The sequence below is a fragment of the Leuresthes tenuis genome, unplaced genomic scaffold, assembly GCF_036924035.1.
Source record: "Leuresthes tenuis unplaced genomic scaffold, fLeuTen1.0.hap1 SCAF_6, whole genome shotgun sequence".
Classification (NCBI taxonomy): Eukaryota; Metazoa; Chordata; class Actinopteri; order Atheriniformes; family Atherinopsidae; genus Leuresthes; species Leuresthes tenuis.
In genome coordinates, this window is record NW_027325360.1 from 16,606,214 (window position 1) to 16,633,018 (window position 26,805).

Here is a 26,805-nt window from a genome sequence, read left to right on the forward strand (position 1 = left end):
CAACCCAAGACGTCCCGGTCACTCACCTCTTAGTGATCATAAAGAAGTCGGATTCATTGACCTTGGCATGAGCAAAGTATCGATACTTGGCGAAACGTCCATTCTCGATTTTCTGAAAGAAGAAAGTTGAAAAGTCAAAACGCATCGAAACGGAAGTCTAAAAAAAAACAAAGCAGGGAGGACAGAATGTCGCAACAACTCCTAAAGAAACAACATTTTCAAACGGCTGAACCCTGCCAGTGAGTCCTGTGAGAGGCGAGTGAGTGAATATGTGCACAAAAATGAAATGTGAGGAGAAAAAGATGGGATGAAACAGACAACGGAAGGTGGAAGTTTCAAATATAGTTTATTATGAATAAAATGGCAGTGAATGAAACCAACATTTACAGTCAAAGAAAATGAATAATTTTTTTTTTAAATGAAGGAATAGTAATGACAAAGAAGGAAGAAGGAGCAGAGAAGAGTGGAATAAAAGTAACGATGATGGAGGTGAATAAAATAAACACTTCAAACGGTTAACAAATGACAAAAATAAAATACACAGAAACACATTTGGCATTCCTCAAAGGTGCCGCTTTGGTTTGCTTAAATCCTTCAGATGTGAACAGAGAGACTAAATAAGACGAGAAACGCTAACAGACTACAGAGAAAAGCTCTGTCGCTACACTACGTCACGTCTAAGGTAGCTTCTAGCTGCTTTACTCATCATCCTCATCCTTTGAGTCAGATCTACTCCATTCACTGTAAGCCAATCGCCTCTGTGGACATGACAAGAGAGAAGAGGGAAGGTCAGAGCGGAGAGAGTTTGTTTCTACTGAGACAGCAGCTCAGATGTTGTAGGAGCTCGAGAAAGCTCAGAGTGTTGGTCAACTGGGCTGAGAAAACCATCGTTTTTAATCTAATGCAAGTGCATCAGTCGGCTTTTAGTACCGCCAACAACCTACTTAAATGTGATCTGTCTGACATGAAAAATAAATCTTAAGAGTATTGTAAGTTCTTGCAGCCACTCCAAAGATTTTTTAAATCTTAAAAGGCATGTCAGCTGCGCAAAGCTTAACATTTCAGTGGAATAACTGAACCATCTTCTGTGAGGAACAAGGTGGAGCCAACTGACTCCAAAGTGTGTGAAATTCAGGGGAAAAAAAACATCTGAAGCCAAAAAGAAACATGAGCCCACAGTGTGACACCTACTCTAATGACACTAGTTGTTCTAATTCAGCTTAAAGGGCTTAATCTGCAGCACATAAACATACGACATCGAATCCAAACCTACCACCTCTAAAGCTGGAAAAACAGAAGGGTGACAAATTAAAGGGAAAATCTCAGGACCATGAGGTAAGAGACAGGCTAAAGTTGCAATGAACGATTCGAGGAGAATGAGAATGACGTGTGAGAGTCTTTGTGGAAACCAGATGCAGCTTTGAGATATTAGGAACTGCAGAATCCTCATGATGCTGTGGCTCGAAACCGTAGCGAGGCGTTTTAATTTGTCACCCGTCTGTAAATTTCAGGAAAACGTTGCACAGGGGATCTTTACTATCAGCCAACTAATGGAGCTCTGACCTGAGACTCATAAGCAGAAACTTCCAACCACTCCAGCCAGCTCGACAGCTAGATTATGGCCCAGAAATCAAGAGTCAATCATTCAGAACTGAGACATTACAGCACTGAAGTGCAGTATAATATCTGTGTAACTATCGTTAAATGTAACACAAGCCCACCATGATGATACATATTCCTAACATGATATCTTATTTTCTAATGACACTAAACCATCAAAATCATTGCTTTGTGTCGACTCATTTCTAAACAACATAACAGACAGTGGAATTTGTAAGCTAGAGGTGCTTTATCCTTCCTATGCTTTGTGTGCCTCAAGCTTCCATCATCATCACATCCTTTAAGGAGGTTTCTCAGCATTTCTTTGAACTTTAAGAGTCAGAAGAGTCAAACTTTGGAAATGTCAAGAGTAAACATTTTGCTCAATTAAGGTCAATTAAGTCAATTAAGGGCTGACAGGTGAGTGAAGTGGGATGTTTATCGCAGGAGCTTCATTTACACATCTTAGTGTATTTAAAAAAATATGTAAAATAAATCAACAAACCATTATTTTTGTTAAAACAACAAAAGTTTGAAAAAAAAAAAAATAATAATAAAAAGATCGTAAAAACAAAACGTGAAGATAATTCTTCACATGATGCACCGATTCGTGTTTTACCTGAAGCATCTGACTCCCAACACCTTCCCTTTCCCTGTACGGGCGGATGACCCCGTCCTCGTGTATGAAGCGAGGAGGACGTAGAGATTCAACATCTTGTGAGGTCTCTGCAGCCCTAAAAGAAAAAGAAATAATGGACAAATGCATTTTAAGACACTGATTCGTTGTGAATGCTCACACAACATTGCACTGGGATCCAACACTGATCCAGAATTTTTCCAGCAAATCTGTTTGCAAACTGCGTGCACACACACAAACACACACACACACAAACACACACACACACACACACACCCACATGCACGTGATCTTATGGCACATGCAGAAATAACCACACCTCTTGATCCCTTGGAAAGTGCTGCTGGCCATGTCGATAATGCCTCCTGTTGGTCGAGCCACAGCACCAACCAAACCCTTGCCGACGCCTTTAAAGAAGCCCGCTGCCCCCTCCTTCTGGGCTCCTGCAAAAAAGCACGCCGTCACACTCGCAGAAAATTAATCGAACATTTTGATAGAAAGGCTAATGTTTTGGAAATCAGACAAAATCCATGATTACAGAAGAGAAAGTGAATTGATTTTTTACACCACTGTTGTCTTTTCTTTTGCTTTTTTTTTTTTCTAATTGCACCAACACATTTTTTTTACAGAAAGTCAATCTCAACGCACCTTTAATAGGTTTGGTAACAATCCCCGTGATTCCGCTGACAAACCCCTAAAACACAACAACAGAAAAAAAAAAACGATCAAAGTTACCAACGATTTACTCATTCCGTCAGAATTCCCGGTGAAGCCGCGTCTCTCACACTCATGGTTAGTTTAAAGAGTCATTATGGTGACTGTCATTAATTCACACGCCTGGATGAAAAGCGACTCTTTCTGCCAACAACCACAAAGCGGAATAAACAAAAAAATACAGTGCAAACGATCACTGTTTTACGCACAGAAACCAGTCCTTTCCCACCCCTGGTCAGGCCCTCTCTCAGCCCGCTGGGTTGTTTGTTCATATCTTCTCGTCTCTTCTGCTGAAACTCCTCATCCATGGTGATTGCCGCTACACCCTTTGCCATGGCGCCTGTAATCCTGGAGGCTGCACCCGCTAAACCTCCTGTACAGCAAAGAGAAGGTTACCCGTCGGTTTCTTATGCCACAGTCATGTAATAATGCAGTTTCCATAAATGTCTAAAACAGCATTTTACCACAGTCACAGTGAGAGCTCCTTAAGCTCAGATTCATCTGACTTGATGTTGAAAAAGTTTGGATGTTCCAGCAAAAGCAAGGGATCAGATATCAGATATACTTCAAGTCATCCGTTTGAGGTAAATAAACGTTATAAAAATATATATTAAAGAAATGTATTTCTACCTTACAGGCATCCAATTCTGTAGTAAAACTATTTCTGTGTAGTAGAAATACACCCGACCGGATCAGCAGATAAAGTCAAAGACAAGAGATTCTACGACTTTATGAACATCTTTCCTCATTTATAGGAGAGTAACCCCACTCTAAAAACATTTGACAACATTTAGTTGAATCATCCCATTTGGTTGATGAAACAAAGAGGCCTGATGCAACAGTGCAACCCTTCTGATCCCCTGTAATATGAACATTGCTTTGTGCTTACCAACAGCTCCTCCAACAAGAGCCTTTACACCAAGAGCCACTCCTTCGACAAACTCCTCAGGGCCCTGGATGGCTCCCTGAAAGACCCAGACAACAATTCCACATGAAGAAGAGGTTCAGACATGACCTAATCGGCATATTTAATATTCAATCGCTGCTCACAATCTTTGGATTCCAAATACATTCTGAAAGATAAAGCGTGTCAATAAGGAAAGCAACGGCACCTCCTGTCCATTCAAGTGTTACATTAAGCAATAACACTTTCACTGCACAGACGGCATTCAAGAGGTGTTCTGTGAACAGATCAAATCCTTGTATAACGCTCTCACCTTATAGGGCTCATAGAAGAAAGCCTCCACGCCCTCCGACAATCCTCTGATCAGCCCAAAGGGGTTTCCGAGCACGTCCAGGCCCAGCACGAGCACATACATCTGTTTAATAGCCTGGAATACGTAGAAATAGAGGAGTTAAGTGTCACCGCCTGTATTCCACGATTACACAAAGGCACGTGAACGTCACCTGTTTGGAGTAATGTCTGACGACCTCCCACTGTAGCTGCTGAGTGGTACAAAACTGGAAAGTCAGCTCAAAGAAAGCCAGTCTGGAAAAAAAGAAGAGAAGCATAGATTCACTCAGTCCAAAGTAAAGGAATCCTTTAATGTGATGCGTGTGTGTGTCTATTTGGGCCCTTTTTTTTTTTTTTTTGCATTCATACTTGAAGACGACATCCTGCACATCGGTGAGAGTTGCTCCGATACTCTTCAGCAACAGATTGAGGGACTGGACGGGAATGAGCTCAGTGTCTCTTTTCTCCTTCAGGCCGTCTTCTCCTCCTGTGCTCAGGGAGAAACTCAAGTGCAGCTGCAGACACAAAAAACAGGTTCAACTAACCAAAGGCAATATGTGCCGGAAGCTGTGTCCTGAAACTTCATATCAATGTTGCTTTATCAACTTTTATACGTTTTCTGGCTTTTATTTTCATACTAAAATGTGTTGTTTTTTTTTTACATTGGAGTCAGTGTTGTGGTTGCTTGAGACATTTAATTACTGCATTTACAGACCTTGATGGGGGAAATGTGGAAGTACTCATAGAGGCTGATAGGAGATGTATCAGCAGCTGTGACATGGTTTAGTTCTGTCTTGATGTACTCTATGTCCTTCTCAAACAGTTCCACCTAAAAGAGCAGGAAAAGCAACAAAAGAGGTGTATTGTACAATGAAGGTACAAGGCATACCGAGTTTATACATTATATTCACAGATTCTGAACAAAGTGAAGGGGATGGTAGTTGTGTGTGTAAACAGGAGAGCCGACCTCTTGTTCTGCAGTCATGATGCTGGCGTTCTCAGGGGAGAACAAGTCCAGGATGGCGTACAGGAAACCCAGATCGAGCTTTAGACTCATCTCTTGGATCAATACTTTGAAGTACCTGAGGCGAGCAGACATGTCAATCAGCACTTTGGAGCAAAAGTGGAAAAACATTACAATATCAGAGTTTGTGGCTAAAATTATTAGAGAAAAATGAAAATAAAAAAAAGAATCAAAGAAACAATAAACTGCATTTTGGGGAAGGAGGTGAGAAAAGAATTACTTAATGCGAGAGATATCCGAGTGTCCTGCTGCTCTGGTAATGATGCAGATGTCCGTTAGTGGTTTGGGTTCTACAGGAATAATCAAAATTAACTCGTTTTACACACCAAGAAAAGGTACAAATGTCAGAAATATAAGGGCACATTACAGTAAATGAAAGACAATACAGATGGTGGGTTAACAAACCTGAGTCCATAGTGACTGACTTTGGCAGCTTTACAGGGTAAAAAACATAGGGGAAGATGGCTCCTGGCAGCTGATTCTGGATCTGCAGGAATTAAGGACAAAAAGGAGGTTGGACCCTAAATGTGTTCAGTAAAGCACCTTTGGCAGACTTATATCGCATTTACAGTTTTATCTACTAGAACAGGTTCAGGTCATTTATATCTAAAAAAAAGAAAAACACGACTGTCCTCATATTGTACATTTCAACAGATTCTCGTGTCACCCCATCTTAAAAGCTTTGTTTTAGCTCCTGTCCCTTTAAGACCTCCCTCCCTTCATTCATGTTTTGATACAGCCGCAAAGCTGTGAGGGTGAACGCTTTTGGCCATGACAGCCGTGTAGTGAATGTAGTGAAAAATCTGCTGTCACGACAGCCGCATTTCACCTGTATGCGGTGGATTTGGACACGGTAGGCGCTCTGTCGTGGTGAGACGCTGTACTCCACCTTCACCCCAGGCAGGAAGTGCCTCCTGAGAGGAGCGTCACAAGGCTGAAACATCCGCATATCCATGCCGTTAGGTGTGAAGCACACCTGGGAGACAATTAAAATACCATGAACTTTCACAATTAGGCCCGAAAGAGATAACATGTACTACGTGATGAATCTGGCAAGTCGTCCTCATCATCATCATTTAACTACCTCATTTTCATATACACCCTTCATGGCTAATACAAAACTCTCCATTTTAAATTTTACCATTCTGAAAGGTGTGATCACATAAAAGGACTGTATCATTGATTATTTAATGTACAATATTTAGACTGTAACCTGGAAGTTGTTCTCCAGACCGACGATGGCATTGTCTATGGGCCCCGATTCAATGTACTCTTTGAAGCTGGCCTCCAACAACTCAGTTTCTTTAGTGCTGAGAGTCTTCCATCGTTTCTTCTTCTTGGGCTTCATCTCCCACACCACATCAGAGCTGAGGCAAGAAAAACACCAAAGAGTGCCAAATTCACAACCACATGATTCACAGTTCGGAAGTTGAACCAACATTTAACACAGCACCCCCCCCCCGGTATGAATAGATCCTCTGCTTATCTTGTCACCTCCGTCCTGTATATTTCCTGTATTTATGTCATGTCACAGGAAGCAACTCCTCCTCCTGTATCGCTTGCTCACAGACACTGAGCTGAGACAGCATGTAAACATACGATGCTCTCAGTTACACAATAACTACAATACGCAAACTTATCATCACCCAAGTCTAACGAAACACGGCGAGGTCAAATGACGGGATGTTTTCGGTCATCTGCCCAGCAAATTCAAACTGTAATCTATCATTTACTGGCACACACAAAGCGATAAAAGTACCTTGTGATCCCAATAAAGGAAACCTCTTGGCCGGTGGTGGTGTTAACCAAAGACACGCCCACGTTCTGCAGAGCCAGGATGATTTCCTGTTCAGCCAGCTGAACCTTCTCGTTCTCACAGAGCAGCTTATAGATCCGCCGATCCTCAGTGAACACCACGACACGCTGAAGACCTTCGCATTAACAAGAGCAAAAAAAAACTCAGTGATTTGTTATTAAAATGATTGAGGATGAACACAACCTCAGACCCAATATGGGTGATTAATATGCCACCTTGTTAAGTTTTTTCATCCACCATTAAACAAATGTAGTCTTGGTAAACAGCAACAAACATGTACTGAGGAAAAACAAGTCAAATAAAAAGGGGCTAAATGTGAAAATCTTTTCATGTGAATATCAAATTTCAGAATCCAAGAAGCCTGTAAATGAAAAGATTCTCCAACTTTACCTTCATAAAAGGAAATGACATAAAGTTTTCCCTCATTGTTCATGTCGTCACGGAGATCCTAAAAAGGCAACAAGAGACAAACTGTAGATAACCATTCACATCTCAAACCGTATCTAACCCACAACACCGTCCCAAAATACTTTAAATCCTTCCAGAAAATGGATGGATCTCCACAGGGACTACTTCCAGGAACACATTAGATTTTTAAATTAAACGAACAATATTAGTATCAATGTGTGCTAATATTATCAATAACGATATCTGCTAGCCTAAACTACTTTTCAATGTGTTCCAAAAGTATTCTGTGATATTACTTTACCTGCTACAGCTTTCATTATCACCACTTTGTTCTCACCAACCAAAAATGGATGCAGCAAAGTGAAGTTAGCCATGTTCACTCACTAAACCGTTTTACTGTTACTCGCTTTAAAATACCAGCACCGATGCTTTTAACTTTCAGGGCCTGTGTGACAACGGCTCCAGTACTAATGTAAGAACTTTAGGTGCAAAGTGAGAAACTGATGAACTACATCATTCAGGCCCTGACAACAATCTGATTCAGGTGCACTACCTTCTCAGTGCTCAGCTTCCCACTGTAAGTGCCACACTTCCAGCAAAGCTCTCGAGACCCAGTGGGTTCAGTCCAGGTGTAGTGCACAGCTTTCCCAGCCTCCAGCTCCTCCTGCTCTGCCTCCTTCTGAGAGCTGCATGCAAATGAGATGCATCCAGACAAAGACAAGCGTTTATTCCAGTAACATGACTTAAAACAATAAAAAAAAAAATAGAAATACGGCACTGATTTGAAACGAGAAGACAAGCAAGGAAGACGGAGTAACAGTAACACAAGAGGACAATTTAAGAGAGCCCCTCCACCGAAAATCAAACAAGACTCCAAACCAAAAAGCTCCGTCTGTGAGAGTAAACAAGCAGCTCAGAGAGAAACACGACAGTAACACTGGCAAGACGACCGAAGCCCCCAAATGTCCTCCGAGAAAGATCGGTTTTAAATATACGTCCCTGATCAGTCATCTCAATTCAGATCAAATATAGGAGACACGAGACAATGAAACAAAGAAAGGAGAAATGGGAAAACAAGGGAAAACAAGCAATCTAACAGTCAACATCACAGAACAACTGGAGGAAGCAGAAAGCACGACTCCTTTGGCAGAATCCCAGCAATCAAAAGTACCATTTCTAGAAGTATAGATGACACAGAACAGAGATCTCAGGAACAGCGTAAAAGGCTTTAAGTGTCTAACCTGCTCCTTCTACTTTATTCCTGTAACATTTAACATTTCTGAATCAGCGCCAAAAGGTTCTTCATACATGAATAACTGAGGTGTGACAAAGTGACGCGTCATTGTGTGACCTGTTGTCACTTTGCAAGAAGGAGCAGATTACACAGACGATCCACACTCACTCCCAGCTGAGGGAGCTTTCTCCTACATGTCTCTACCTGTACTCTTCTCTGACCACACTCTGCACTCAAATGTCAACTGGGTTGTTGCTTCAAAGCCACCGTTTCACCAGTTCATACCTCAGGGCTTTTGGCCTGCGTCATGATTGGCTAAAATAAAATGTGCTCTTCGTTGATCCTTTTTCCATCCCAAATTCTCCCCAAGTTATCCACTGTAAACTCTACACAACCGCTAATGTAATGTTGTGTAGTTCCATCTACCCGCGTATTTACCGCAATTTTCTTGTTGATCTGGCACTTTGGGGCTTAAGGACTTTGGTCTTCAGAGTTCAGAGTGTGTCAGAAGAATTTCTCCTTAATGTATATTTCTACCTTTCCTCCTCCCCTGAGAAGGAGAGGTCTAGCAGCTCATTAGCCACCCATGAGGGCTCCGTCAGGGCACTGCATGACACACACGACACAAACAAAAGTCGCTGTCAGCAAAAACACACACAGTTAGTCTTAACTGAAAGGTTTAAGGCCTCCGCAAAGTGGAAACAGCAAAAAGCAAAAACTGCGACAAGACTGACGTAAGAGACAACACAGAAACACTGGAATCAGATGGCCATGGCTCCGGTTGTAGGGCAGTCATCCATCAGTCGGAAGGTCAGCAGTTTCATCTCCAGCCTTTCAACGTTTCCGCGGAGAAGACAGTTAACAGCACACCGCTCACCAGGTGCCCAACGGTGTTGGTGTGATAGTGTTCACGAGTCCAAAATAACAAGCAACTGCATTTGTGAGTGAATGTACCAGAGACACAGAATAAAATGCTGTGCAGAAACTGGGGAAAAGGGACCATGTTAGTGGGAAATATTTACAGTTTAATCTTAAAGAACAATACAAGCTGAATAAATTGGTAGGCAACCAGGCACAGAGCACTGCACTTGGTTGTTTTTTTGTGAAAACGTTAATAGTGAAGGCTCAGTTCAGATCCAGAATATGAAACATTTAAGTAAGTAAAACAACTTCCTCCAAGGAAGCACAGTAATAAGGGATACGATGCAGTGGAAAAACTTGTTTTCGCACAAAACAACAGGAGATATGAAAAGAAATGAAGACAGTCGGCGCCTAAAAGAACAGAATTTCACGCTGGTTTTTAGTCAATTTACTAAAAATATATGTGCAGTGCCCTCAGCTAATTCAAATTCTTTTGTGATTAACAAATTATATCTTATAGTCTGAGAATTTAGTGCCGACATAAAACTGCATGGCCAACCAGGGTTATTCAACCACGTTTCCTCACCTCTGATGGAACTGAAGAATCTGGTCTTTGGTATGGTTGATGATGAGGAACGGGGCTGCTCCGTCATGGTATTCGGAGAATCGGATTGTGGCTGAGTGTTCTGACAGATTGACATCTACAATGATCCCGCCCACCTGCAACCACAGAAACGCACAACGGTCTGGAGGAGCTTTCCAATACGCTCCGGAAAGCAGCTCTTTAAAGCAAAAAAAATGACGACACAGCATCGACCGCATGCGCGTGTCCTACTCACAGAGTTGTCCAGAGGCAGCAACAGGCAGTTCTCCGGTCGCGTGAAGTCAATAGTCAGAGGAGGTGCTAAACAACCGTCTACTTTGATCTTCAGCCGCTTGGCGTCGTTTTCAGGCCAGAATGGAACGGCTGACTAAATGCAGGGGAATAAAACGGCCTTGAATAGCGGGGTAAGACTGACAAAATGCCTACGTATGGGAAATCGCTCGTCTTGTCTGATTTGAAAATACAGTAAATGGCTGCACAAAAGAAAATAGCAGATTTAGAAAAAAATAAAAATTTGCAAGACAACACACAAGTAAACTCTACTTGGTTTCGCTCTGACCTGCTCTGGCTGTGCCTCGGTCCAGTTTTCTTGCCCCTCCTCACATATGAAGACACGCTGCTTGGTTCTGTTGACCAGCATGTAAAATGGCACGAAGGTCACAATGCGGGTCAGACTGAAACTGCTGGCATCGATCTTGACACCAACCTGAGAGCAAACAGACACCCCACAAACATACAACAGATTATAATAACGCGCTTCCTCCATAAAGAAGTCAACAAATAATACCTGAAGGTCGGCTCATAGTCCAAAATCTCACCAAATAGTCTTTGTATCTGCCTTTACATTTCACATCTCCATGGCTACCGACTGTGTCCATAGAAAAATCATCTGACAGTTCGCTGTCTGAGATCATTAGACGGACCTGAAAATAGACGAGGATTAAAATCACACATAAACAGGAAAAAATCATCCAAAGTTATTCATCATGTACACAACCAACCAGCTCAACCGACTCAGTATCTCGGTCAACAACAAAAGAAACACCAAAAGCACAACTAGGAAAGCAGCAGCTCTCCAGGAACTTTTAGAATAGACGAGTAGATTGAAAATGTCAAAGAATTCTCTCAGATCATTCAAAACTTCTTACTCATCAATAATAACTCGAGAATCATTACACAGATGGACAGCAGGGACACATATTCAACTTTAACTTCAGATAAAGCTTTTCTCTTCTTACCTTGTTGTTTCTCAGGAAGTACCGAGGCTTAAAGGAGAAGAGCAGGGGCATGTCGTAGTCCAGCGGGTGTTTACGGTGGATATCATCAGCCTTGTACTGCAGCAACCTGCCCGTCTTATTCACCAACCAGTATGGTGAGTGAATAGCAATAACAGTCTGTCCTGGATCATATTTAACATGGACTGCTATGTCCAACTCAGCCCTCTTCCTCTCTGTCCCTTCTCCATCGTCTTCTTCATCCTCTCGCAGGGACTGGAACACAATGAAGGTGATTTCCTCCTGGTCGCTGCGGAGACTATAAGACAGGATTATTCATCTTTTTAATTTGAAATGTAATTACAGGAGGAGCTAGAGAACAGTAAGTAGTGCTTAAATGTCTCTTTTTGTCTATAAAACAGTCCATTTTTTTGTCCTGCAAGTTGTAACAAATATACTCACAACACATAGATTAAAGTGGGAAGAATAACATGATGACAAATCTAAATAGTTCCAACAAATGAGATTTAATTAGACCTGTATTCAGAGGACCAATCCTGAGCCAAGTAGTCCAGCAGACAGAGATCGAGGCTTGATTGGTTGACAACAGCAGTGTGGAGCTGAGCCGAGTGACCTGGTTTCAGAGTAGCCTCAGGGGCTGCAACTCCACTGTCCTGCTCACCAACAGGCAGAAAGAAAGGAGCAATGGTTACAACATTCAATCTGGTGTATTGTACTACTTTACAGGAATCAGCCAGGAAAAAAAACAAGCATTCTGACAAAAGAAGATAAGCGTTGTGTTTAATGATGTTTAGATGCACTGTCAGGATTTTTTCTACAGTTCAGTGCAACTTTGAAGGAAAATCAACAGAACTACCTTCAGTTTGTAGGAGACAGGGTAAGGTAGGAGGTTGCGTAGCAGGACAGAAGGCCACAGGTGAAGCACAAAGGGCACATCAAAGTTATCCCCAACACCTCCAGTGTGCTTGAATGTTACTGCATCCTTTAATGGCACCATGTTAACCATCATGACACCACCCTGATCCCCACGGCGACGGCAGGTCTGCTGGAGATGCTCCTCAGGTTGCTGGTTGTTGCTGAAATCCTCGTAACTAAAGCCCTCTGAACACTCAAACTCCTCAGCCTGACCTTCTCCCGTCGTTATTGGCTGAAGGCTCAGTTCAGACCTGAGGGGGGCAGCAGAGAGTAGACATAAATAAATTGGGCGTTTGTGTTGGGCAGCAAGGGAGAGGTGTGGAAAAAAGAAAGTCTCGTAATAAGTCTGCAGAAATGTGCAAGCACCTGTATGAGTCCAGAGGCACACAGAACTCCTCAGTAGGGAGAGCTGTACCCAGACAATCTGATCCTTCAAAAACTTTGAATGGTACTAAGAAATGATTGATGATCTGTAAAAAAAAAACAAAAAAAAACAAACATAATAACGATTAACTTTGTATAATTTTCCCAGGAAAAATATTTTAAAAAATGAAGACAATGAGAACATATGCAGTGTGCTCAGTGATGTACCTGAAAAGGAGAGCGGATCTTGATGTACTTGCTGCCCTTCAAAGAGTTAATCTGACAGACCAGGAAACGGGTGACTCCTGAGTCTTTGTGCATGACGCTGTACATTCCCCTGCCGACTTTGATCAGGGGGATCACACTGGTTGAGGTGTGGCCCTCGGGAGCTGAAAACAGGAGCAGAAATATCAACAGTTTAATGACAAGAAACACATTTTTTGGTCCAGGGTAGAGACGCCGTTATTATTAAACTTAGACACTGTTGAAATCTGGGGTTAAGATGGGTACAATAAGGAGTAATCTAAAATGACTGACTTTAAGTCCTTTAAATATCTTGTAAAGCTGTGTTAATGGCTCAAGAACAAGCACTAAATCTTCTTAAGATGACAAAAGACATATGTGTTAATCAAATAAAACATGAATAGAAAAAACACAGTCTTTGCATTTTCATACACTTGTTGCTAGTGCTGATCGCACCTGATCGCACAGCATGACTGTAAATGGAACCTGCAACTTACTAGGCTGTATGTAGTAATCTTTTCCACTCAGGGAGATCATGGCTGAGAACTGATCGGAGTCAGTTGTGGCCGAATAATCCATCCCGAGAGTTTCCCCATCCTGCAGGTTCACTGTGTTGTTGGCGCCGTGCTTATCGATGGGTGAAAACATCTCGCTGTAGCGGACAGATACAGGCAGGCCCAGCCTATTTTTCATAACAAACGGGGCTTCATCCTTTTGAAAACACTCTGCGGTCTCTTTGGCAGCTTCTGCAAATGCCTGCGCAAAGACATAACCACACAGATTATATATGTTAATGCACTCCGGTGTCATATAAAAATGATGACAAACCCTTTTCACCCCCCCCCCCTTTTCGTACTGTGCCCAGGTTGCTCAGCATGGCCAGTCCGCATTTGGAGAGTGTGATGTTGAGCTGGTCTTTACTGCTGATGACAATGACGGTCTTATAGTCTGGGATATTGAAATCCACTTCATCTGACACACCCGTGTGCTTCACTGGCTTCTTCTTCATCTGTTTAAAGGAAAGCGAAATGTTACACTAATTATATGTCTTTAGGTGTCCATGCAGTACTATGGAATGTTTATGTGCATTTTTCTTTGTGTCAGAACCTTCAGTTCCAGTGTCCACGGTCTGAATCCATCCTTTGTCTCATCTTCTAAGGGCTCCAGCAGTGGCTCCCACACTCCCATCATTTCGTTGTAATAGTGAACCTAAAAGAAAAAGCACATTACAAAGCACAACAGATGTTTGGCATCCTATAGTAACATGAGTTTTGCATATCTGACGAGCAAAAACGTGGGTCAAATACGTGCAAGACGAGTCTGAAATGTAATCAGGTTTATTGATACACATCTCTGCTTATTGTTTGTTACCTCTAGGTTAAGCTCACTGCGCAAGTTAATGAGTGTGGACCAGTTTTTCACATCTCCGTGGAAGGAGGACTTGGCCAGGAGCATGGGGACGGTGCGGTGTCCCACTCCAGCCTCCAGAGCCACACAGATTGATTTTATGACCACCTACAAGGACAAAAAGTTGTAACTGTAACTAAATGCTTTTTTTTATTATTTTGTGCCACATTTGAAAAAATACTACTTTAATAAATAAAACAATAAATCAAAAGAAAAAGAAAAGAAGTAGACAATATTATGGCAATGCAGCTAAATACCTTTAATGACTCCCCCTGTGGTATCAGTGGGACCATTGATTTTATGTCTTCATCCCCCTCCTCTTCTAAGAACCAGTGTTTGAGCTCCTTCCAGCTCCGTTTCTGCCACAAGTCCACCGGAACGGGGCTGTCCAGCTCTTCAGGGGTCTCTGCTGTGGGAGTCAGTGCTGACTGGATCGTAATTACTGTGTTGATGATGATTGGAGATACCTGAGCAGAGAGTTACACATATTACCCCTCGGCCAACTTTCTTTACTTAAACATTCACTTGATGCCACAATTTCCACCGTAAACAGCCGATACGAACCTATCAGAGCTAAGATCGAAAGAATTACCTAACTGTGGAACTTGTTAGAATCTGAGCCACTGTGAAGCTCTCTATGCTTCTTAGATAAAAAATACTGAAGAATTATTTCTGATAAGCAGTGTAACAGGATACGCTGACTCTCTGTTTATTCAAGTGGATGCATACAAGTCCAGAGATGAAACAGAAGATGGGTCGATGCTCAATTACAATGAAACTGGAGGAAATTTGGATTTGAGGACATATGTGTACTTTGTATATATGTCATAAAACTAATAAAACTAATACCTTCAGTGAGAGAGCATTAATGGAGACCTCCATAACCTGAGGGGAGGCTGGGGCCTGAGAACTCTGAAAGAACACCTGGCACGGCTGCAGTACAGTGGTCACATTGTTTTTCCTCTTCTCTCTTAAGAACGGACATGCCATCACCTAAAATAAAAGCAATCAGATATGGTGTTAATGAACATTAATACTGCAAGCAGTGACGTGTGTCTGTATTTTAATCCTTTGGAAAAAAGATCAGTTGTTTTTTGTTTTTTTTAAATGTTACATTAGAATCAAAATGCAAACCTTCAGGTCATTAATGATAGCGGTCATGAGAGACCCTTCTGGACCACTTTTCATCACTAGTTCACACTGCGTGGTCATCACCAGGGATGGGGCATCAGCACGCGTCAAGTCAGCCACAAATGCAATCTCTGGGTTGCGCACCACAACATTTATCTCCATCTTTGACACTGGAGCTGGAGCTGTGCCTGAGAGCAGCAGAGGGTATCGCTCAAATATTAGTTTAGATCGGGCAAATGAACGACATTCATTCTCAAATCACACTTACAGCTCAGAGTTCACCACTAAACAGTATTTGTAAATCAATGAATAGATGAACACAATGTTAATGTTTAACTGTGAGCTTCCATAATCAAAACAAATCAGTTCAACTCACTGGAGTCTTTAGACGCGACTGAGGAGTTCATGTTCTTTCTTTCTCCGGCACCAGCGCTGTTCTTGGCTTGAGGCACCTGTGAAAATCCCTGCTGCATGGCCTTGAGAAAGATTTCTGCCACCGTCTGCAGGAACTCCATACTGGCACACAGGTACACATCCTGCACCACTGTGTCAATGGTGGTGCCGTCACGTCCCTGGCGGTAATTCACCTCCACCATCATGTTCTGCTCTGCCCCTGGACGCATTGCCATCATCCTGCCAGAGCATATAAAAGAGCTTGGTGTGAAGATAAAGTGGGTTTTTTTTTTTTTTTTTTCAATACAATAGTAGGAGAGGAACTAACTGCTGTCAAACACCATTTAAAGCCATTATTTGTTTCTTCTCCATGACACTTAAATGACCTCACTACACTGGCACAGATAAGGCTATTCTGTAAATTCATCTTGAACCTTGGGGTGACCATCTTGATGCTTGGTCTCTTGTCATCAAGAAGGCACGCAGCGAGTCGGACCGAGGCTTTCATGGAGCTGTCGGAGAACATGTGGACGGAAGTGGAGATGGTGCCCAAAGTAAACTCTGCCAGCTTCAGTTGCTCATCATGCGGGTCTAACAGTTGGATCTATTAAACAAAATCAAGTATACAGACAATAATGCCCACACGGATCTCAGGCAATGAGAAAGGACAATGTAATGGTACAGTGCTTGCCTTATTCTGCTTGTAGGTAGGTTTGTCTTTGCATACCATATTCTCATTAGGGCTGTGCAGGACCAGCGTCATGGAGTCAAACTTGAAGTGTAATTTGAGCGTGGTCTTCAGCTTGCGGTCTTTCTGAGTCTCCACAACAGCCGCCGTCACCACTGTGTTACCTGCAGCAGCGTCATCACAGCATAGGGTTAAAGAGTTTATTTGGTTTTGCAAAAGAGCAAAATATTCACATTTTCAGAGCAATTTGGGGTAAATTATTTTAATAGTCAAACTATAGTGTTAAAACGTTGATGATTTTTTCATTTGTGGACAAAACTAAGTCATCAGCCTAAGCTTTTTTTTAAGCTTATGAAAGTTTTTTGGAACAAATATTCACACACAAACGCAAAATATGTAGAACCACAACTGCTTACTGCTAGCAGGTCCAGAAGCTGAGTCCTGGGACTCTTTGTTGGATACAGAATCAGAGGAGCGGTCAGCAGGGGGCTGAGCGGCTGGTGTTGGAACAGCATCCGACTTCTCCGACAGGTTCTCACACAGAGTCCTCAAGACCACGATCATGTCCTCCTGGCAGAGGATCAGCTGTTGGGAACAGACACATAACACGATTAATGCTACACTACATGAGAATATCTTTAAAATCATAATCATATTGTAAGCATCTCCCTAATCCCGTCAGGGTTTAGACAACAGAAAAGGATTAATAACAACAACTGGTGGTTATTGATGAAATAGTAAAAGAGGATGGATCATAGGCATGCTCATTATTAATGAATGATAAACAATTTAACAAGCAACAAGAGATAATAAAAAAAAACATTACAGTTGCTGGAAATCATTCTGTGCTGCCACATTTCAATACTTACACTCATGGGCTTTAGGTGAGCAGTAATCTCTATGTCAGGGATGTTGTGGTACCAGTTGGAGGAAAGATTTCTCTGGATTTCCAAGTCAAGACTGACTGGCTTCAGCAGCTGAGTCTCCCCCTGAAATCCCTCATTTACGTACGTGGTTCTGGAAACAACATAAACCAAATAGTCAGATCGGATGGATGTAAAAACCCAAGTATTTAGAGGTGTTATTGCTACTGAAGGCTGGTCTCTAACCTGTACATCTTGAGATCAGTCAGTGTCACTGTCATTATATCCACCACAGGCGGGATTGTAGCACCACTGTTAAAGGAGTGCTTGGCAAAATGGTTCTTGACAGACAACAGGCCAAGATCGGCTCCAATGACATTTGAAGAGGAGGAGGACTGAGGGAGGAAGATGACTGGGGCATTAAAGTGGACGTTGAGAGCGATCCGCGTGCTCCGCTCTGCCAGTTCCTTCACACCTGATGCAGCCTTTTCTGCTGCCTGGACCGTCACCTCAGCCAGTGCCTCTTTAGCCTCCTGGAAATTATTGATAAATGCCTGGGGGGGGGCAAGAGCAGCAATGAAATTAATACAAACTTACCTAAAATGCAGATGTAAAAAAGGAGTAATGGTAATTAATATGCGCCCCTTTACAAAAACAGCTGACAAGCAGAACTGGTAAAACTCTTACCAGTATCGAGGAGACAAACTTGTTGAGGAAGATGACCTGAATGCATCCCACATTTAGTGTGACTGAGGTGTCAACTTTAGACATGTCCAGATAAGCGTCTCCTTCTGTTGCATCTGTATAGTTTACCATCCGGAACGCAAACACTTCCTTGTCTGCGATGGACACAGCCTGGGAAAGGAATAAGAGAACAGAATTAAAGTCAAGGAAGATGTGTGGAAGCAAAGTGTAAACCGTGAGGAAGCTAAGACTCTTATCCAGGGAAAAATGGGATCAAACTCATCAAATAAAAACACAAGACGTACTGGCAAAACTTGATTCACAAAAGAATATAATTATCATTGCCAGAAACAACCAGTACAGTAATGGCGATAGTAAATCAGGCCCTTGCAGGATGTACCTTCTTGTATAAGGCATCTTTATTGCAGTCCAGGATGACAATGTTCTTCAGGTTGGCTAGAACCTCCAGCTCCTTTTTCCTCATTAGAACCTCAGAAACCAGCCCTGTGGTGTTAAAAAAATACATTTCTTTTCACTAGTGAAAAATTCTCTTAAAGTGTAGTGAAACATTCTCTTAAAGTGCTTCTTTGGAAAAGCTCGACTGCTTGGTATCTCTCAGTATGGTCCTGGGTATGATGTACTTGAGGGCTATGCCTAACAAGTATTTATTCAATTAATAATTAATTGACTTGGCATATTTTTTCCCCCCACTAGTTCATTATTCTAAGGCACACCTTGATGATTTTGCATCAAATCATCATGCAGTTTTAGTGGTGTGTAAAGAATTTTTAGCCAAAATATCAGAACTGCGCTTCTACGTGACTTCAAAACACATCACTGCACCACCTTGGGTCCCGTTGGAAGTCAACAAGAGCTAAAAGAAACATTCAGAGAGTTGTCTACTTATTAGTTAGACCTCTCATACTGAGCAAAGTATGAAAAAAAAAAAAAAAGAAAAGAAAAAAACAGAAATATTTTATGACAGAAGCAAATCAAATACCAACTCTCTTTCCATACCTTCAATACTGATCTCTGAGATCCTGGCTTTCTGTTCTCGTATGAACACTTTCAAGCTTCGAAGATCAGCTCTGATATGCAGATTAACCACATCTGCGAACTTTGAACGTTTTGAAGCTGTGAAAAGATGATGAAGGGAGTGGCAAATAAGATATTCAAAACGTTCAACACAACTAAGCATTTCAGATCAATTTGATGAGGCATCAAATAAAGATTAGCATCACTTACTTTTTTTCTTGTTTATGGCAACTTCCTCCTTCTTCTCCCCCTCCTTCTCCGCCTCTGCCTCATCCTCCTCAGGGATGGGGGGGAGCTCCTCTTGTCCTTCCTCCTTCTTGGTGGATTGAGGAAGGAGGTTACTGAGGAAGTTCATGGTGTTGAGGAGAGCCTCGGTATGGAGATGCACATCCAGGGATGAGAAGGTCACCTAATTAGGAGAAAAGGAAAACAAATATTAGTAAAGACGGAAAAAATGACCCCGCTGAAGAAGTCATTCTTCACAAGAGAACCATAGAAAATGCGATACAACTGAAAACACCTGTAACTCATTTTTCTCTCACCTTGATGAGCTGTTCTGTATTGTTATGTTGAGATTTGAACTCAGGACCATTCTTATCAGCCTAGAAAGGACACGAGAAGACTATTTACCAACATTCTGAAAATATTCACTGGAAACATTGAGAAACAGATCTAAATCAGTGTAGGGGACCAGTATTAGTACCTTGATGTACTCCAAGGTAAGCAGATCAACTTCTGTGTTGTCCAGAGTGGTGATCAGCTGAACTTGCTTCTCTTCAGAATCTACACAGCAAGGAAACAGATGAAGCGTTGAAAATAAAGACTGGAGCCAGGATGCAACTCAACATTATCAATAATAAGAACTGTGACGTGAAGAACAAGCTGAACTAAAACAAAGGCAACAAACCGTCTTCCAGGCATCTTACTCACCCATGTATTCGGGACACTTCAGGCAGATCTCCCGGAGGTAGGTGTTAGACGTCATATCAAAGGTGTGCAGCTTCAGCTCGGTACCCAGACCCTCTATGTCCAGGTGGAGCACTGTGACCTCCTGACCTCCAGACACACGGCACAACTGAACAGAAAACTTTATGGAAAGGAAAAAAGAGATTAAAAAAAAAACAAACACGCACACATGGAAAAACAAAGCATGTTAGAAAAAGTTAAATAGAATCAAACAGGTGTCACAGAAAATGTTTCCTCTTGCCATGATGTGTAAGAATAAAACTAACTCCAAAGAGATAAAGATAAAGATGAGCAGGTTTACTATATAGCGTGAAACGGTTGGATCTAAAATCTAAAATTTTCTGTCATTTTACCAACGCAGAATTTAAGTGCCTGAAAATGACATTTGAGCTGCACATATTACTTAATAACATTTTCATTTCATTTTCAAAGAATCCAAATTAAATGGCATATATCCAACATATCCTCCATTAATATCAAATGGCAAGAACTTTGGTTAATACAGACAACAGATTAAAACCTTGGGCAATAAGATCTTTCTGTACCTCACTGATCTCAAATGTCAAGATGAGGTCAGTCATGTTCTTCTGAGAATCCTCTTTGATGAAGCTTTTTCTTTTGCTTAAATCTGCGTAGCGGAGCGGCATGGGATTGTCTGGGAAAAACTGCTGGTCTCCGATAGGAGAGCTGGGAGCATCATAAAACAAATCTTCTTCTGATCCTGAGAGATTTCAAAGAGAGAAACGCAGAGAAAACACTTATGTTCCCAGCCAGCAGTCTAGCTCATTTTAAGCAATTTTAATTAAAAAAAAAAAAGGAAAATGTCCATTTACTGGTTGGGAGTGAATGAACTGCACAGCATACATCTAAGCACACACAGTCTGTACTGTGCATGGCTGTAAAAAAAAAACAAAACTACTGTTTGCTAACAAAAAACAAAACCTTGAGTAAAAGACACAGACAAAATAGGCCACTATGTCAATGTAAGAGAGAAAAAAAATGGAGCGAGATCTTCAGAAATAAGTTTCCAACACGTGACACGCAACTAGAGCTATAGAAATGCATGTGGGACGTCACAAGACATTAAGCAAGAAGGTCATTGTTAAAATGTTGTGTTTATGTGAACAACTGTCTCACCCAATGAGGTGATGCTGATGGTCTCACACGACTCGAAAATGAGAGAGGAGCGCTGGTCGGCTAAGTTCAGAGGTCTTCTGGGAGTCAGCTGAGGTGTGAATGACTGCTTTGACTGAGGAGTAATAATATCGAAACATTAACCACAAAAAAAAAAATGGATTAATGCAAGGAAATAAAAATAAAGCAGCAAAGCGACTGTTAACTAAAATGAACAGCATAACAAACTGGATTTTTCCCCAGACTGATCCATTACTCCTCTGATCCTTACAAAACGTATGGAAAGCCACATGCAGTTCTTACCTTTGGATTTGACGAAGCAGTGCCGCGCGCAGCAGGTCTGCTCTCAGGCAGTGGAATACTGTCTACCAGCTCCATAACACTTCGAAGTTTGATATCAGAAATTCGGAGAGACAACAGAGGCAGTTCCCCTGACATCTTGTACCTAGAACACAATCAAAAACAGAAAGAAAATGATCCACACCGCGAACTCTGAAGCACCACACTGATGGGTCTCCTTGTGTTGAGAGCATCTGGGCCCAAAAAAAAAAAACAGCATTCAAAGACACCTCAAAGATCACGTTTGGCTGTCAGATAGAACGCACCATCTATGTCTGTGCAAGAGGATATAACCAGAGAAGAAGGGGGCACTATATTCAGGACGAGAACCCTCTGCCCACCTTCTCTGCTCCAATTCCTGTCGAGTTCAGTCATATTGCTAAAGGGAACTTTGCTGCATGAGTGGCGATGACAACGCTCAGCGAAGTCTCACAGTACAGACGTGTGTTACACACCAAAAAGACCCAAAAGAGACGATGGTCGGATTAATTTGCGTATAAGGGCCAGACCAATACCTATATACCTGTAAGATATATCAGAACTGGTGTAAAGTCTTGCTAATAAGTACATATTTGAAACAGTTTTTTGTTTTTTTAAGGACATAATCCTGGAGAACAACACAGCTGAACAGGTGCTGTGGAGCGAAGACATGTTTTAAAATGAAATAATGATGATAATTAACATAATGTATAGTATATAATAGTAGTAGTAGTGCTTATTGTGTGATTTGCCTGTATTCACTGATCCTTTTATTTCCCACAAAAGAAATTCAGCCCCTAACCGTCGACCGGGTAACTGAAAAAACGACATCCGTACTTTGCCATGCGGGAGTCTTTGACGACCATCGCTCTGCTGAAAACCACTTTCAGATCCACTGGCTCCAGGATGTGGTGCGGTGACCGTTTCTGTTTGCGGGCCTTTTTCCAGTCTCCATCTAAGAATGACAACAACTTTTAATATCACCACACAGACACACAAGCACGAGCAAAAGTAGAAATATTCCCGTTGGGCGCAGTGTCTTTGTGTGATGAGAGCTTTCTTTCAACGAGAAGCATCCGTAAAGCTGTGAGATGACGTTTTCTGAAGTCTGGGAAGTATGTTCTTGGCTGAGATATAATAGAACAATCAGGGAAACAAGTGCTGTGAATATGTAGTGTTTTGGTGTGAACTAGATTTTCATAATGGATTTGAGCTCATTTATTTTCAAATGGTAGCTTCAACAAAGTTCATTCATCAGTTCATGCATGAACTGATGCATCATAGATGATTTGCTGTACCTGGTTTGCTGTAAAGGAACTGCAGGCTGCTAAGCTGTATGTCAAAGCTATCGTACGCTCTGGATATGATGTCTTCAATGTTGCTGGAGGTCACAGACAGCTGCGGCAGATTCTTCCTGCTTTGACTGGACATCTGAAAATGCAACGAGAGGTTTTCTACAAATGAAAAGTTTCACACTTTGAACGTACGTCTAATGACTTCAAACAAATCTAAGGGCAGTAAAAGATGAGCGGGTCAGTTTCACCCCCCACTTAATGGCTTTCCACTTGACACTTTCTGACCTTGAAATGTCCGAGATCCAGCAGCAAGATGTTCTGAGTTCCGTTGTAAAAGCCGCTTTGAGGAATGATGACGTAAGAGGCCATTAAGTTCAGGTCCAGGTCCAGAACTTTCTGTGTTTCGATCACATACATTAAACCTGAAATACGAAGAAAAAAAAAAAACATCAAGTTATGAACCACACATTTAACAACTTTGTTGTACAATAATACATAACTTAGTTCAACGGAGGTAAGCAGAAATTGATCTAATCTAGATTCTGACATTAATATGCCCTAAAATATTGCCACCAATCCACTACACTTTTAATCAATGTTTTTTTAAATGGTAAAGTTACACATGTCATCTAAGGGGAAAGCAAAGTGAAGCAAAAGAGCTCGTTGGCACACTTCATACTGTGTTAACTTCATTCCATCAAAACTCTCTGATGATTATCACAGTTCTAAAATAAATCCTGATTTAGATAACAGTTTAGTTTAAGGAATTCGGTTAAATATTTAGTTAGTTTCTCTTCTGATCTGCTCAACTCTGACAGATGATTAACACAAGACCATTTCGATCGCTAAATCCACTAAATGAGAATGCGAATCACGCCTTTTTGAGATGAAAAGAGCTTGAAATGTCTGTAAACAACTGCCAGAAACCATCGGTTTCCAAAGAATAAACAGGAACTGTACAGGAAGAAATCCACCCAGTGAGAATAAGGAATGAAAAGTTCAGAACAAGCTCGAAATACTGGATATAGTAGAAATTTCGTACAAAAAGATCAACTCACCGGTGGCTGTGCGGTCTCTAAACTGCTCCAGTTTCATGAGGGTCGCGTTGGTGAGTTCATCCAGCTGCAGGTCGTCAGGAGGCAGGAAGAACGCTGACATACTGTTCACCGTTATCTGCACAGACACACCGACTGAATGCATTTAACACGCAGTCCTTTACTGTTATTTACACTCAGTTACACAGTTACCATGACAGACAACACTCACGGCATCATAGATGATTTCCAGCGGTTGCGATTCAACGTGAAGCCGCTGGTTCGCACTCTTATCCAGCGGGTTGGTCTCAAACAGGATGCAAAGCAGCGGTGTCCCGGCTCCTGTAGCTGCCTTCCTTGATGAAAGAAGGGTCGGTGCAGGTCTGTCACTGGCCAGGCCAGTGACCTCAAACAAACTAAGCTGGGCTGTGATTCTGATAGAAGAGAAACTGAGTATCAGTCCAAAGAAGGTGATATAACGCTACCACTGCGATGCAAACAGAGTGACGCCGTGCTGTCAGGTATTACTTTGTAGTAGGCTTGGTAATTTGATAATTAGGTTTTTTTTTTTTTTAAATATCAAACATTTTGGTCATGTTTTCAAATGAATGAAACCAAGGGAAAGACAGAAAAACATCCTCTATGTGAAAACACAGAGTACAAACGCTATGGAATACAAAAAATGCCTGAAAGCAAAGAGCATTGACAAACTTGATGGCTTGTGCTCCAGGTCTCTGCGTGAGTGTGGACTTGAGTTCTCCCACAGTCAGCCGGATGATCTCATTTCTGTCCTTGTTGTCTTTGATCGATACAGACAGCCTTTCCATGTGGAAATTGACCTTCATGTCCTCAAACTAAAAGCAAATGACAAAAGGGTTTTGTACATGGTATGTAATGTGATATTTGTATTTTTGCCTAAAAAACAAAACAAAAAAACACTGTTTGGTTGGGATGGAGAAAAGAAAATGTTTTAGAGTTGTCGAGTGGGTGTGAGACAGGAAAGTGACTCACATCTTTTGGCATGTTAGGATTAGCAGCAGTGTCACTGTATCCAATGGCAGTGTAGAATTTGGCTTTCTCAGCAGGGGTGAACAGCTCATCAAAACCTGGTGCAGGGACACAAGAGCAAGAAAGGGAGGGAAAAAAGAGATAAACATAACATAAGAGAGCTAACACTAAAATACTAAATCCTGTTATGTCCATTTTCAACATCTTGCCTCCCGTCTTGATTTCCTTTGTTTGTGGATCAGCTTCTCCTCCCAAGTTCCACATCCAGCTTAACCAACCCTGAGACTCTTCCTCCTCCATCTTCACTCCTGGACGATAAATACGCAGCCCGGCCTTGCTTGCCTAGTGAAGAAATAGGATGTCAAAAACTTATTTTTTTAAGTATTTTCTAGTTGCAAACATAAAAGCAAAAGACTTCAAATAACACATCTGTTTCTTTATGCTGTATATTGTGTGTTTTGGGCTCTGTCTTGAGTGACCTTCTCAACAGCTGGCTCATCCAATGGAACAGATACTAGCTACAAATGACAGCAGGGATGTTGTACTGTGTGTCATTTCTTTCTTAGATCCAAAGACATAAATAAGAAAAAAAATGTATCTAAGCCTTGGAGAGTTTGATTTAGGATATTTTCAGGGCTACATGACCAACAAAGCCAAATGCAGAGCAGAAAATGTGTTACAACCACTTCAGTTTGATCAAATTCTTGCACACAGATACAAGGTGAGTAAACGACCCACCGGATCAGAAAGCTTACCTCTACTTCAGCTTGTTGTCTGGCCAATGTGATGTTAAAAATATCCAAGGTCTTCTCAGTCTCCTGCAAATACAAACAAGACTAATTGATTACGGCTTTTAGTCGATGTTATCATTGAAATGACTGAGCAATTAATGAATGTCAGGAAAACTTGCTGTTTGCAGAACAACAGAGAGACAGAGGAAGACACCTGATCTGAAATCCTACAGGTATTTCTCCAAAATTGAACAATCTTTTAATAAATATTTTTTTAGGATAATAATCCTACATTAATTAAAAGTTATTTAAAAGTAGGATCTATAAAACTAACCACCTGAGTATCATATATACAAGATAAAGAAATTAGCAAAAACAACCTGCGCAAGCACTCCTGCTTGAAACTGATCAAATACATCAAATGAATGTGTCCACCAAATATTTTGCCTTAAAAAAGAGGAAAATGTAGCCCCTCCCACCTCTAGTTGCTTTAGAAGCTCGTCACTGGGCTTCTTGCTGGTGATCTTGGTCTTGTAGAGCTCTCTGTAACACTTTATCATCTGTCGGTGCCGCCGAATGTGTTGCCATGACCACATGTGGAGACGTGGCTTCACATCCACCTCCAGGACGCCTGTGATCACATAGCTCCACCTGAAATTCAGAAAAATGAGAGCGCACACACAATCAACTTTACAATCTGTAATACTACGCGCACCGCATACAGTGGTGGCAAAATGTCACGTGATGCCATATGACTCTGAAGCCGTTTCTGACCATAAGCAAGCATTCTTGTGACAAAGGACCTCAGGCCTGTACTTCCTGTATGGCAGGTTCCGTGACATCATATCGACTGAGCCCAGCAGCTCCAAGATGCTAATGTACTGTAAAGACAGGAAGTCAGCAATTACGCAGCAGTACAGAGTACTGCAGAGCAGTAATCATCTCCCAGAGGGCTGTTTTTAACCAGGCTTTAACCCACACAAGCTTATAGACTTTTATACACACACCTACCTGAGGTCTATTTAGTTCTATGGCCACCTCACTAAGATTGACCATCAAGTCCACCTTTGGTGAAGAGAAATCCACATCTGACCGGGGATTCATCCGCAGTTTAGCATCCGCTGAGATGGGACGAAAAACTGTGGACCAGCAACAGAAAATTCTCATTTTTGTCTTTGAAGTTTGGAGTTTCCACTACCTTTTGTTTACACGGGCAAACGACTGACCTGCA

The 26,805-nt window shown here is 41.7% G+C and overlaps 1 protein-coding gene across 3 annotated transcripts in view; it reads right to left on the reverse strand.

Moving 5' to 3' along the window:
- Nucleotides 1-26,805, reverse strand: part of vps13a (vacuolar protein sorting 13 homolog A) — a 32,259-nt gene that overhangs the window by 1,785 nt on the left and 3,669 nt on the right. Inside the window, exons 11-73 of one of the 3 annotated variants that reach the window (XM_072387859.1) lie at nt 26,586-26,713; nt 26,349-26,455; nt 26,054-26,225; nt 25,599-25,661; nt 25,053-25,185; nt 24,847-24,941; nt 24,547-24,689; nt 24,068-24,269; nt 23,860-23,974; nt 23,087-23,223; nt 22,805-22,937; nt 22,344-22,461; nt 21,492-21,633; nt 21,192-21,303; nt 20,600-20,775; nt 20,019-20,175; nt 19,792-19,871; nt 19,631-19,690; nt 19,299-19,497; nt 19,071-19,187; nt 18,454-18,557; nt 18,057-18,224; nt 17,616-17,923; nt 17,376-17,523; nt 16,923-17,091; nt 16,546-16,670; nt 16,253-16,422; nt 15,802-16,058; nt 15,429-15,613; nt 15,144-15,287; nt 14,552-14,761; nt 14,259-14,402; nt 13,995-14,096; nt 13,744-13,896; nt 13,385-13,643; nt 12,873-13,033; nt 12,648-12,751; nt 12,223-12,532; nt 11,883-12,019; nt 11,370-11,664; nt 10,950-11,054; nt 10,691-10,837; nt 10,367-10,498; nt 10,114-10,247; nt 9,204-9,272; nt 7,986-8,118; nt 7,415-7,472; nt 6,968-7,139; nt 6,422-6,575; nt 6,038-6,184; nt 5,614-5,695; nt 5,429-5,498; nt 5,152-5,266; nt 4,900-5,013; nt 4,554-4,699; nt 4,358-4,439; nt 4,168-4,281; nt 3,840-3,915; nt 3,160-3,323; nt 2,885-2,930; nt 2,556-2,679; nt 2,219-2,333; nt 27-112 (exon numbers count right to left, since the gene is read on the reverse strand). In XM_072387859.1, the coding sequence (XP_072243960.1) occupies nt 27-112; nt 2,219-2,333; nt 2,556-2,679; nt 2,885-2,930; nt 3,160-3,323; nt 3,840-3,915; nt 4,168-4,281; nt 4,358-4,439; nt 4,554-4,699; nt 4,900-5,013; nt 5,152-5,266; nt 5,429-5,498; nt 5,614-5,695; nt 6,038-6,184; nt 6,422-6,575; nt 6,968-7,139; nt 7,415-7,472; nt 7,986-8,118; nt 9,204-9,272; nt 10,114-10,247; nt 10,367-10,498; nt 10,691-10,837; nt 10,950-11,054; nt 11,370-11,664; nt 11,883-12,019; nt 12,223-12,532; nt 12,648-12,751; nt 12,873-13,033; nt 13,385-13,643; nt 13,744-13,896; nt 13,995-14,096; nt 14,259-14,402; nt 14,552-14,761; nt 15,144-15,287; nt 15,429-15,613; nt 15,802-16,058; nt 16,253-16,422; nt 16,546-16,670; nt 16,923-17,091; nt 17,376-17,523; nt 17,616-17,923; nt 18,057-18,224; nt 18,454-18,557; nt 19,071-19,187; nt 19,299-19,497; nt 19,631-19,690; nt 19,792-19,871; nt 20,019-20,175; nt 20,600-20,775; nt 21,192-21,303; nt 21,492-21,633; nt 22,344-22,461; nt 22,805-22,937; nt 23,087-23,223; nt 23,860-23,974; nt 24,068-24,269; nt 24,547-24,689; nt 24,847-24,941; nt 25,053-25,185; nt 25,599-25,661; nt 26,054-26,225; nt 26,349-26,455; nt 26,586-26,713 (8,827 nt within the window). Of the gene's footprint in view, nt 1-26; nt 113-423; nt 759-2,218; nt 2,334-2,555; nt 2,680-2,884; nt 2,931-3,159; nt 3,324-3,839; nt 3,916-4,167; nt 4,282-4,357; nt 4,440-4,553; nt 4,700-4,899; nt 5,014-5,151; nt 5,267-5,428; nt 5,499-5,613; nt 5,696-6,037; nt 6,185-6,421; nt 6,576-6,967; nt 7,140-7,414; nt 7,473-7,985; nt 8,119-9,203; nt 9,273-10,113; nt 10,248-10,366; nt 10,499-10,690; nt 10,838-10,949; nt 11,055-11,369; nt 11,665-11,882; nt 12,020-12,222; nt 12,533-12,647; nt 12,752-12,872; nt 13,034-13,384; nt 13,644-13,743; nt 13,897-13,994; nt 14,097-14,258; nt 14,403-14,551; nt 14,762-15,143; nt 15,288-15,428; nt 15,614-15,801; nt 16,059-16,252; nt 16,423-16,545; nt 16,671-16,922; nt 17,092-17,375; nt 17,524-17,615; nt 17,924-18,056; nt 18,225-18,453; nt 18,558-19,070; nt 19,188-19,298; nt 19,498-19,630; nt 19,691-19,791; nt 19,872-20,018; nt 20,176-20,599; nt 20,776-21,191; nt 21,304-21,491; nt 21,634-22,343; nt 22,462-22,804; nt 22,938-23,086; nt 23,224-23,859; nt 23,975-24,067; nt 24,270-24,546; nt 24,690-24,846; nt 24,942-25,052; nt 25,186-25,598; nt 25,662-26,053; nt 26,226-26,348; nt 26,456-26,585; nt 26,714-26,805 lie in introns of those variants that run through there. The other 2 variants (XM_072387861.1, XM_072387860.1) reach the window with 2 other exon arrangements.